Here is a 12,154-nt window from a genome sequence, read left to right as displayed (position 1 = left end):
TATTGTCCCTTACTGGCCTCGTCAAATATGGTTCCCATTCGTTTGGCCTCACCTACAGGAGGAGCCTTGGATCCTGGACCCAGCGCCAGATCTCTTGATGCAGTAGTCGGGGGCTCTCCACCCTTCTATTCAAACTCTCAAGCTGACAGCTTGGTTTCTCCACTTCCGGTCTTAGCCAGGCTTCCCGATATTTCTCTGGCAGTTCAACACATTTTGATTTCCTCCCATAAGCCCACTACAAGGAAGCTTTATGCTAGTAAATGAAAGAGGCTGTTGTTGGGCAGGCAAAAATCCGGTTGATCCCCTTACTGCACCCATTTCTAAGATTCTCAAATTTCTTGCTGAAACTTTTGAGCAAGGAGCAGCTGCAGCTACTATCCAGGTTCAGCTAGCTGCCATTTTTAATTTCCATATAGGAGAAATGGGGTCCAATATCATGTCCCTTAGGCTATGTAAGGCATTCCTAAGCGGTGCTACCCTCTTAAGACCTCCACTAAGAGAACCCCCCCCCCCTCGGAATCTAAATTTAGTTTTAGACGCTCTGATTCTTCCCTCCTTTGAACCATCTGCTTCTTTTCCTCTCAAATTTCTGACTTGGAAGACCTTTTTCTTGGTTGCAGTTACCTCAGCTAGAAGGGTTTCAGAATTACAGGCCTTATCTATTCATCCCCCGTACTTGATTTTCCATAAAGATTGGGTTTCTCTTAGAACCAACCCCTCTTTCTTTCCCAAGGTATGTTCTGACTACAATTTGAATCAATCCATAAAACTTCCTGTTTTCTTCCCCAGTCATGGCAACAAGGTTGAGTATAAGCTTCATCAATTGGACGTTCATAGACAGTTATGTTTCTGTTTACACAGGACCAAGAACTTTAGAAAATCTGACCAATTGTTCATATCCTTTGCGGACAATAAAAAAGTTGTGCAGTGTCAAAGGTGACTTTATCTAAGTGGCTTTCAGACACTATAAAATATGTCTACAATTTGCGTAAACAAAAACTTCCAGGGAAAATTAAAGGACACTCAAGGGCCTTAGCTACCTCTATTGCTTTTCAAGCCATACTGCCTTTGGATTCGATCTGTGCGGCAGCTACATGGGCTAATCTTACTCATTACAAAGTAGATGTGGCCTCCCAGAACAGGGCATCCTTTGGCTCCTGAAGATTTTTTTCCAGTGAGCCACCCAAGAATCAGGTGCTGGGGACGCTGTCCCAAACAGCAAGAATGAAGGCGAGTTACAGACAGCATAACGTAAAGAAGTTATGTACTCAACATAACGTTCCATTTTTGTTGTCCTTGATCTCAACTTCTTTCTTGCATCCCACCCTCCTTCCCCCTTCCTGGAGGATCGACAGAAATTCCTTGTTTTTTATTGGTTATACTGGCTGAGTTTCCTTTTTACCATACCTTTTGGTTAGTCCTAGTCTCCCCTTCTTACTTTTGCAGATGGTTTAAACCTTTATACGTAGGTGTCCTCTGATATGTAAAATAGAGTACACCTTTTCTAACTGTATGATCTAATACTGGGTTATCACAAACGAGATCTGAGTAACTACTGCTAAACATGCTGGGATAGGGGCTAGCCTCGAGCCAGTAAAAGCTCTCGAGCTATAGTATACAGGCAAGTGGGAGCCGAGAATCAGCTCTGAACCCAAACCGCAAGAAGGAAGACGAGATGAAGGACAACAAACATGGAATGTTAACGGTGAATACATAACTTCTTTTTATTACTTTTGTGCCTTTCAGCTGAACATACGTATACATACACATGTTCAGGGGATACCTGGTATACATTTGTGCTCTATTTCAGTATGGCACACACTATTTACAGTCTTGCAGCTCATACTTCTCAACCTGTTATACCAGGACTTCTGGACAGTGGTCCACATCAGTGGGTGACAACGGGGAAACCAATATTGATAACGTAATAATATAGCTGACATAACACAAGTATATGTGTATGTGACTACAGATATCAGTCACAACTGTGATTATTGTCCGGCAGAACACTATACAGTTGAATGTAATTAATTCAATATATCACATGCGGTTTAACACACACATCTGCAACAGTACTTTACTATGCACATGTCCTATATAGGTGTCTTAGATTTATATGGAGAATATCCTAACTGGCCTAGCAGTGGCACAGTCACAACTGTTTGACAAACACTCTAGTGGTTGCCATATGTGAGCTGTCCTTTCCAAGGCTGAGTCAGGCTCCTCAGCTGTGATCCTACCTTCCTACCTTTCCACCTCTTAGAGCATCACATGTGAACAAAGCCTAAAATTGGGGGGGGGGGGGGGGTAATAGGCACAGATCTTAAATATGCCTGTTACAAACCTATGAAGTTTGTAGCATAATACATTTTGCATTACCATGACTGTTCTGAAGGTGGTGGGGTCTGAATCTCAAGTGTTTGTCATTACATCATGACTTCCATCCCCTTCTGTTTTCCAGAATAATATGGATGTTAGGAGGAACAGACCAAAACACTATGATGGGTAAATCTCGACATTCTGTGAAGATCTGTACAGCTGACAGGTATGGCAAGTTCAGCAGGGCATCATTACAGCAAGTCTTGTTGGCGCATGTAATTCTTTCAAAATCATATGCCCCATTATTACAGACCAAGTACTATCAAGTTTCATTTACTAGCACTTACAGGCTTACATGTTTCACATACCTGTTTTATTTTTATGCTATCTTCTGTGTCCCAGTTTATGTCTTCCTTGTTTTGTTTAGTTTTTGTTTTTCTTTTCTTTTGTTCTCTCTCTCTCTCCACTACAGGGCTCGAGCTGGTTTGAATAGGTTGCAGTATGGTTTTTGTAAGTGATGCGCATGATCAGGTGATGGTCTCTGCACCGATTGGCGTTCCCCACTTGCTAATTCCATGCAGGCAGCTGTGTAGTTCTTCCAATAGCCAATGTCATAGCAACCCACTACTATAGATGACTACTTCATGTTGACCATTGTTCCTTTATCTTGCCTGTATGGAAGACATCCTTCATGTGTGGGGGCAGCAATGTTATAGACAGCAGGTAGGAATACCTCTTAAAACAAGACTTGTGGACACAGGCCAACTACATGTTTGTATAAGGTTCCAGACCTAGGGACAGAGTGAGTATTGCTGTTACATGCTTTGAATACTTTGAATACTGCTAGTTTTACAGGGTTTGTGTGTACATGCTAGTCTTGCATGGAATGCAGTCTGCATAGCTCTCAACTGTGGGGCTACCCACATAATGGCCAGAGGTTATGCTGCTATGTTTTATCTGTTCCCCAGACAGGTGCTGTCCTTGACAATCAGTGGCATTCTCTCTGTTGATATCAGTACATGGCAACATCTGTTTGTGTTTCTGACATCATATTCCTCAGAAAGGGTATGTTGCAACCAATCCTGTAACACCAGCAACTTTCACAGTGTATAAGAGCAATATTTCAAATATGGCCCTGTGTTTTGGACTCTGTCCTCTACTTGTATACCAGGCTTTGTCCAGATGTCGTGCAGTAAGAGGTTGATAAGTATGGTCTATCATTATTTAGTGCTGACATTCCTGCAATCATTCCAGTGATGTGGACTCCCACACATGTTGTGGGGTAGGGGCCATAAATATGAGGGCTACGGCTGGACAACATGTGTGACCCTGTACAGTCAAGAAGTCAGTGTATAGAGAACGCTGTTATATGCCCTTGTAAGACATATTATGGGGGGAGGGTATTACATGGTTTTAACCTAGGCTGTTAGAACATGTGAGGGATATTACTATTGTTTGTCTTTTCGGCTTTTCCTGGTTAGTCATCGCCACAGCGGAACTCCGGTCCGCTGATGATTGGAAGTCGATTTTTATGGTGCCGAGTTGCCAGCCCAATGCCCAACCTTCAGCGAAGGCATGCCAATTCACGCATGTCTTTCGGAGGCCACTCTACCACGGGGAGGACATGCAGACTCCACACAGAAGACACTCCAGCCGAGAATCGAACAGGATAACCTCTTGCTGTGAGGCAGCAACTCTACCGTTGTACCCCCGCGGCTTGTGAGGGATATTACTAATAAGAAACAAAAAGGTATACGGCTGTACATTTTCATACATTTCAGCATGGGGACAGTGGTGGGTTAGAGCTTACTGTTTTGCACACAGTTCTGTTTGTCAGTGTGATAGTACATTTTGAAGTGAAGCATTATTATGTAAAGGATCCATTTACATTGTAACATGCAATACTTTTCCCCTAGGGGGTTAACTACAGAGTGTAATTTGAGGCTGTTGAACTAAATCTGTAATTAAGTGTTGATTGCTTCTTGTCTTCAAGGCAAGTGTGTTTTTTACTGTTGTACTACTTGGAGGCTTTGGCCAAGACAGCAGAGTGTCTTTTGTTTTGTGGATTACTTTGGTTTACCACTTGTCCATCTTTGCGAGGGATATACCCTCTTTGTGCATTTGTGTCCTGCTGATGACAACTGACAAATGGCAAATATCCTGAGATGGTTGGACCAAGAATGTATAATATGTTTTGTTTGATAGCTGCATAAATCAGTTATTTTGTATTTCAAACACCTAATTGATGAGGGATCTCAACCTTTAGTTGAGGCTGATAAGGGCACCTTATTCTGCATCAGTTTCATATATATATATATATATATATATATATATATATATATATATATATATATATATATATATATATATATATATATATATATATATATAATATATATATATATATATATATATATATATATATATATTGTATGTGTACTGACTGAAGGAGTCTGTGTTTGAGTTTATTCTGTTTTGTGTCTGTCAGGAAGTAAAGAGAATGTGAAGGAAAGGCCTGTTTCCATTCAGAAGTGGTCGATGGTTATCCTAGTTTGCAAAGTGAAAAAAAAAGTAGCTGCATAGGTGCTTGCCATCACTCAGTCCTGTAAGAAAATTCCTGCTGCAAGTGTTAGTCTCAGAGATCCACTGTTACACGGAGTACATTGCATGTAGTAGCTTGTGTTTTTGTACATTTCTTTATGCAATTAGAAAGAGAAACGAGTGATTAGGTATTCTTTGAAAGCTTCTAAAAGGATCATGTAAAACTTTGTGTTTATAAAGAAAACAGTATGAACAGATTTATGCTCTATATGCTTAAATCTCAAAGTACTTTAATGAAACCTTTTTTCTCATTTTTTGCCTTCCCAGCAGCATCCATGAGCCAATGGAGCAGAGTTTGTTTGAATAATAAGGAGAAAAATCTGTTTAACTCCTGACCAAGTGCTATTATTTGGATGCGCTGGACGCCGCTTCCATGAACTTCAGAAATCAAGGATTCTTTCGGAGGTCTGCTCCATCTGCCTCTATTTCCAAGAACAGTGCAGGTGGCCTTTCTGTTCTGGGAAGCATTGCCCAAATTACACCCTGCCTTTACTTGAGCAGTGGAAATGCTGCAACAAATCGTCACCTGGTTTATTCCCGCTCAGTGACCTGCATTATTAATGCCACAATGGAGATTCCTAATACAAACTGGCCAGATATGGAGTACGTCAAAGTGCCAGTTGCTGATTTGCCACATGCTTTGCTCTCACTCTATTTTGACACAGTGGCTGACAAGATTAACCAGATGGAAAAAAATAATGGGCGCACACTGGTGCACTGTGTAGCAGGGGTCAGCCGTTCTGCCTCCCTTGTCATTGCATATCTGATGAAGTACCATAAGCTTTCACTGGTGGAGGCCCATGACTGGGTAAAGGCACGCCGTCCTATCATTCGTCCTAACTCAGGTTTCTGGCAACAGCTTATTGACTACGAGAGGAAACTTTTTGGAACGAATACTGTTAAGATGGTTCCTTCTCCAATCGGGATGGTGCCGGACATTTATGAAAAGGAAACTCGTAGCCTCTTACCTTTCTGGAGTATACGATAGTAAAAAGGAAACACACTTGAATATGGAAGACCTGCACAATTTAATTCCTTTCTCTATTAAAAGATGGCAAAGCAACAATCTTACATTAGTTTCTCTGCTTACAAATTTCAGGAGCAAAACAAACAAAAAATTATATTTAAAATCTTTATTTGTAATTTATTTCTCTTGTTTTTCTTTGTTAAATAAAGTAGAAATCTAAAATTATTAAACAGCATGAAAAATTCTAACATTGACCTTTTCACAGTAACATTACCCTAGTAAGCATCATGCTTGTTTAGAAAAAGAAAATGTGTAGTTATAGTTTTAACTTTCAGCATTGCAAAACATTATGTAGTTAAAGTTCTGCATTTCAAGACGTATGGCATGAAGATGTAGAGGTGAGTATGTCAACATGCTTCAGGTAATTGGCATGTTTGTTTAGTATGCATTGTATATAGCACCATTACCTATTTATAGAGGGCTTGACTTTGTTACATAATTTCCCAGCCTGTCTTGAAGTTCTCTTCTGTGCATTTTAAGTTGCAGGCACTCAAACCGTTTGTTACCTTCCACATAAAATACAGGGCATGTGCACGACACACCCATATTTGCTTACCCAACTAGACTGCATGATAAGTTGTCTATCTCGCCTTCGTTCTTGCTGGTTGTGATCGAAGCCGATCCTCGGCTCCGACTCGGCCATCTTCTATAGCTCGAGAGCTGTTTACTACCCGAGGCTACCCCTTATCCCACGATGCCTAGAGATAGCTACGCAGATCTCGTTTGCTGCTTCATCTGCGAGGTGTCTTTTTTTTGGCTCAGGCTCGTATAAAGTTTCTTTATAGAACTTTTTTTTACTAAAAATAGTCTTTTTCCTAGGTGTTATTGTTAACTTTTAGTCTTATTTTTTGGTTGTGTTAGCTAGTATGTATTTGTAGCTTCCTTCCCTTCCTTATCAAACTCGTTTAACTTAGAGAATTCTCCCCCTCCCCCCTTCTTATCCTTTTTTGTCAGGATAGCCGTTTAGGTTAGAGGCTTTCCTTCTATTTTCTTTATATGCCAGCCATTTGAGTTAGAGGCTTTCCTATCAAAAAAAAAAAAACTTCACCTTTAGTCTGTTAGTATACTATGTTTTTCTGTAGACTGTATTTTTGTTAGCTATTGTTGTATTTCTTGTTACAGGATGTCAAAAGAATCCAAAGTGTCTGGGTTCAAGAAGTGTGACTCATGCTGTCAGAAAATGTCTCTGACAGATGGGTACACTTCTTGCGTCTATTGTTTAGGCGCTGTGCACCTGCAGGACTCTTGTTCTATCTGCCATGCATTTAGTCCAAGAGTTCTGCAGGAGCCTAAGAATAAGCTTATTCTTAGGGGTCTTTTAAAGCCACAGGATTCACTGGCCAAGACTCAGCCTGAGAAATCCCTTAAACTACCAAATCATCGGCTCCAAGTTTGGAGCCATCTTTGGTTCAGACTCTACCTGCTACTTCGGTTCCAGCTGGAGCCAATAAGACCATCTCCCCATCGGCTCCATCAGAAACTTCGGAGCCTTCATGGAGCCACAAGAGGCCGAGGTCCCCTTCTTTGGAATCAATACATTCGGCTCCTCGGTCTCCCCTGCTTCAGAGCGAGCGCAGTCATAGATCTTCTCACTCCTCTCGATCCTCTAGGCTGTCAGATCACAATGTGGAGAGAGTGGTCAGTAGGTTGCTAAAGTCGCAGGCACTTGCCAAGATGTTGTCCGGCCCTCCTTAACAGGTATTGGCTCTGTCCACTTCTTTCGATGTTCCTCCTCCGACTCCATTGAGATCGGAGCCGGAGTATGTTGGGGTTCAAGTAGTGGAACCGTCAGCTCCGATAACTCTATATCCTTCGGTTCCATCGTCAGCTCAGATTCCCTCGATGGTGCTGTCCGTTGAGGGATCTGGGCACCGGGGGTCCCTCATCGTCTCAGAGGGGGCAAGTGGCATCGGACCCTTGTCCGATCCCGTTCTCCCTCTCGGAGCTTCGGCGCAGGTGAGCTCGGCTCCTACATCGTCCTCTGAGCCATCTCCCTTGGTGCAGAGAGGGATTCCGATTTCCTTTGAACTGGAGCCTTCTCTGCATCGTGGTAGGGCTGTCTTCGATGTCATGAGGAGTGTACTGGCCTCTGAATCAGCTCCACTATCGGCCCCATCGGCTCCGTCCCCTGTAGTGCCTGTGCCAACCTCTGCTCCTCCTCCAGACCCCAAGCATGGGGAACCGGCACTCTAGGGCACCCCATTGGGTGTTTCCTCTTCTTCTGAGGCCTCCCCTGATCATTCAGAGGAGCCCCCTCATAAGAAGAATTGCAAGAGGAAGCACATTGACTCCCCTGAGTCTGTCACTTCGAATACAGACTTAGATGATTTGGAAGGGTCCCCGAGATCCCCCTCTGAAGAGGTTTCCTTTTCGGACATCCTAGAAATGCTTAAGCAGAGGGGGAACTGGAATCCCCTAGCCTCTACCGAGGATGAGTCTGTATTCCTGGATGCGTTCAGTTCCCGACCTTCCACCTCCTGGGTTTCTCCGCCTTTTGATCCACTTATGTCAGTGGTGGCTCGAAAGGCTTAGTCAGCCCCGGATACAGTGGAACCAACTCCAAGGAGACCTGGCAAGTTCATCACAGCACCCCATGATAAGCAGTTCCTTACCAAAGGTGTTCCTGTTGATGCCATGGTGGTAGCAGCAGCCACCAAAAAAGTTAGCAGAAACCTCTTCATCTGTCCATCCTCCTAATGAGGAGTCTAGGACCATGAACAGATACAGGAATCGAATGTTTGCTTCAGCGACCTTTTCTATGAGGTCACTGAACTACTTATGCCATTTTACCCGGCTTCAGAGGGATCTCCTTAAAAAGCTTGGAGATACCCTTCAAGATCCATCAGCTGAGGGGGCTCAAGCTAAAGTGGCTTCCCAGCTGGCGACGCTTAATTCTGTAGTCAACTCCTCCATGAGGCTCATTTCCTATGCAGCCGATGGTGCAAGTAGAGCTGCAGGCATGGGCGTGGCCCTTAGGAGACATGCATGGATGCGCCTGTGTAATTTTGCAGAACCCTTTAGAGCGTCATTCACCAACACCCCCTTTGATGGTTCCTTTCTTTTTGGACCACAGGTGAAAGACACTTTGACTAGGTGTGCGCAAGAAGACAAGACTCTCTCTGCCATGGGAGTCCATTTTATCCACTCCTTCCAGACCATACCCCAAGGGTCAGAAGAGTGGTAAAATGTGGTTCAGAAAATCCCAGGGAGCCTCGCCTGACACACGTAGCGATTTTTCCTCCAGGGGCAGAGGGGGAAACAACAGACGCCGCCCTCGTGGCAGAGGGGGTCCGCAGAACCAGGGCAACAGAGAATCCTTCTCTGAGAAGCCCTTTCAGCATCCCTGAAGGGTTGCCCGCCTCTGGAGGCATTCGGGGGAAGACTTTCACTGTACCCAAAAGCCTGGCAAAATTTAACACAAGACAAATGGGTACGGTCCATTATATCTGGAGGTTACAAAATTCCCTTCTCTCAATCTCCCTTACCGTCAAGCAAATCCCTTCCAGATATTCCACCCAATCTGAGGGACCAAGCAGTCATAGAAATTTCAAAACTGTTAGAAAAAAAGTCATCCAGGAAGTCCCGGCAGACCAACACGGATCCAAAACTTACTCAAGGTTTTTTTTGGTACCAAAAAAGACAGGGGACTGGAGACTGATTCTGGATCTCAGCAGACTAAACAGGTCTGTTCAAAGAACAAAGTTTCGGATGGTCACGCTACAGTCCATTCTACCCTTTCTGGGTCAGGACAATTGGATGTGCTCCATAGATCTTCAGGATGCATACTACCATATCAAAATTGACAGGTGCTCCAGGAGATTTTTTCGCTTCCGGCTGGGAGCCAGTCATTACCAGTTCAGAGCTCTGCCCTTTGGTCTCACCACAGCCCCCAGGGTGTTCACCAAATGTATGGCAGTGGTCACGGCTCACCTGAGACGTCGAGGATTCCAGGTGTTTCTATATCTAGATGACTGGCTCCTCACTGCTACTACCAGGCATCAACTTCTGCAAGCCAGAGACTACACAATCACAATCTGCTCCCAGTTAGGCAATACACTAAACTTCGAAAAATCTGCCTTGTTGCCCTGTCAATCTATCACCTATATAGGAGCAGACTTAGACACAAGGAACATGTCCGCAAGGCTACCGCCAGAAAGGATGTCTACAATTCGCCAGCAAGTACAAATTCTAATGCAGAGCAAAAGAATCCAAGTCAGGTTCGTCCTTCAAACTCTGGGTTCCATGGCAACAGCAGTTCTTCTAATCCCACTGGCCCGCTTTCACATGAGGGTCTTTCAGTGGCTTCTGTTCACACAGTGGTCTTTCCAACAGCTGCCCATGTCTCACATGATCATGATTACAGAAGCATGCAAAAGGCACCTTTCCTGGTGGATGGTCTCCCCACTAGTTACTCGGGGCAGACACTTCATTCAGCCCCCTCCGGTTGCCACAGTGACCACAGACGCCTCCTTGATAGGGTGGGAGGGGCATTATCAGGGCAGGACAGTCCAAGGCACTTGGCAGCCTCACGAGTACCATCTGCATATAAACGTCTTAGAAATGAGAGACGTGCTCCTAGCGTTGCAAGCTCTTCAGGACTCTCTCCCTTCTGGGACCATTGCAATTCAAATGGACAACATGTCAGTGGTGTGGTACATCAACAAGCAGGGCGGAACCAGGTCCTACCCCCTATGTCGACTCTGGCAGTGGGCGATTTCCTCCCAACGATTTCTGATTGCGACGTACATCCCTGGGAGGTCCAGCGTCATAGCGGACAGGCTCAGCAGAGCTATTCTCATGCCTCACGAATGGTCTCTGAATCAGGTAGTTGCAGAGCTGATCTTCTGCAAATGGGGACAGCCTTGCTGCAATCTTTTTGCCACCCCCCTTCAACAGCAAATGCAGCAACTACTTCTCCCTTCTTCCACTTCCAGGTCACACACCCAGAGACGCTCTAGTCCACGATTGGCCTCAGGGACTTCTTTATGCCTTTCCTCCATTTCCCCTGATACCAAAACTCATACAGAAAGCAATATCGTTGGTTTGCAAAATGATCTTCATTGCCCCCTACTGGCCTCGACAGATATGGTTTCTGTTCCTGCACCATTACCTTCTCGATCAGCCCTGGACTCTGGATCCGATTCCAGACCTACTGATTCATCAGTCAGGCGGGCTGCATCAGTCCCTCCAAACACTCCAGCTCACAGCTTGGTTGCTCCACTTCCAAACTTAGCCAGGCTTCCCAGCATTTCTCCAGCCGTACGTGAGATTATGGTCTCCTCTCACAAGTCCACAACTACAAAAACTTATGCTAGCAAATGGAAACGTTTTTTTTGTTGGGCAGAGGCTAGGAACGTATATTCCTTTTCAGCCCCAGTCCACGAAATTTTGGAATTCCTAGCATAACTTTTTCATTCTGGGTCCGCTTCTGCTACAATCAGGGTTCAATTGGCGGCCATTTCTAACTTTCATGTTGGGTTGTCTAATTCAAACATTATGTCTCATAAGCTCTGTAAAGCCTTTTTAAGAGGGACTACTCTCCTTAGACCTCCAGTGAGAGATCCCCCTCCTCCTTAGGACCTTAATTTGGTACTAAACTCCTTAATTATGCACCCCTTTGAACATGCAGCGTCCTGCTCCATTAAGTTTCTGTCTTGGAAAACACTCTTTCTGGTAGCTATTACTTCAGCCAGACCCGTCTCTGAACTTCAGGCACTATGTGGTCGTCCTCCATACTTGGTTTTTCATAAGGACAGGGTTGCTCTGAGGACTAATCCTTCGTTCCTTCTGAAAGTCTGCTTAGAAAATAATTTAAACCAATCTATAGACCTTCCTGTGTTTTTCCCTAACCACACCAACAAGGCAGAATACAAATTACACCAGTTGGATGTTCATAGACAATTACGTTTTTACTTGCATAGGACCAAGGAAATAAAGAAGTCGGACCAACTATTCCATTCCTACGCTCTAGGCAAACAAGGTCTTCCAGTTTCCAAAGTGACCTTACCCAGGTGGTTGTCTCACATTATTACTTTCATTTATCAATTGAGAAACAAAGAGTTGCCTATCAAACCGAAAGGTCATTCTACTAGGGCTTTGGCCACCTCTGTAGCCTTCCAATCTAGGTTGCCCATGGATTCTATCTTTGCAGCTGCTACGTGGGCAAGTCCTCATACCTTTATTTCTCATTACAAGCTAGATATCATC

General features: G+C 44.2%; 1 protein-coding gene across 4 annotated transcripts in view; it reads left to right on the top strand.

Annotated features, from left to right (window-relative positions):
* Nucleotides 1-6,112, top strand: part of LOC122813797 (dual specificity protein phosphatase 14-like) — a 247,791-nt gene extending 241,679 nt beyond the window's left edge. For 2 of the 4 annotated variants that reach the window (XM_044086313.1, XM_044086311.1), the window contains exon 2: nucleotides 5,191-6,112. In XM_044086313.1, coding sequence (XP_043942248.1) covers nucleotides 5,294-5,908 — 615 coding nt within the window. In that variant the 5' untranslated portion in view covers nucleotides 5,191-5,293 and the 3' untranslated portion in view covers nucleotides 5,909-6,112. Of the gene's footprint in view, nucleotides 1-5,187 lie in introns of all 4 variants that reach the window. The other 2 variants (XM_044086312.1, XM_044086310.1) reach the window with 1 other exon arrangement.
* Nucleotides 6,113-12,154: the final 6,042 nt, after the last annotated feature.

The sequence above is a fragment of the Protopterus annectens genome, chromosome 10.part0, assembly GCF_019279795.1.
Source record: "Protopterus annectens isolate FY-2018-M chromosome 10.part0, PAN1.0, whole genome shotgun sequence".
Classification (NCBI taxonomy): Eukaryota; Metazoa; Chordata; order Ceratodontiformes; family Protopteridae; genus Protopterus; species Protopterus annectens.
Note: the sequence above shows the minus strand (reverse complement) of the source record. Positions and strands in the feature narration are given on the sequence as shown.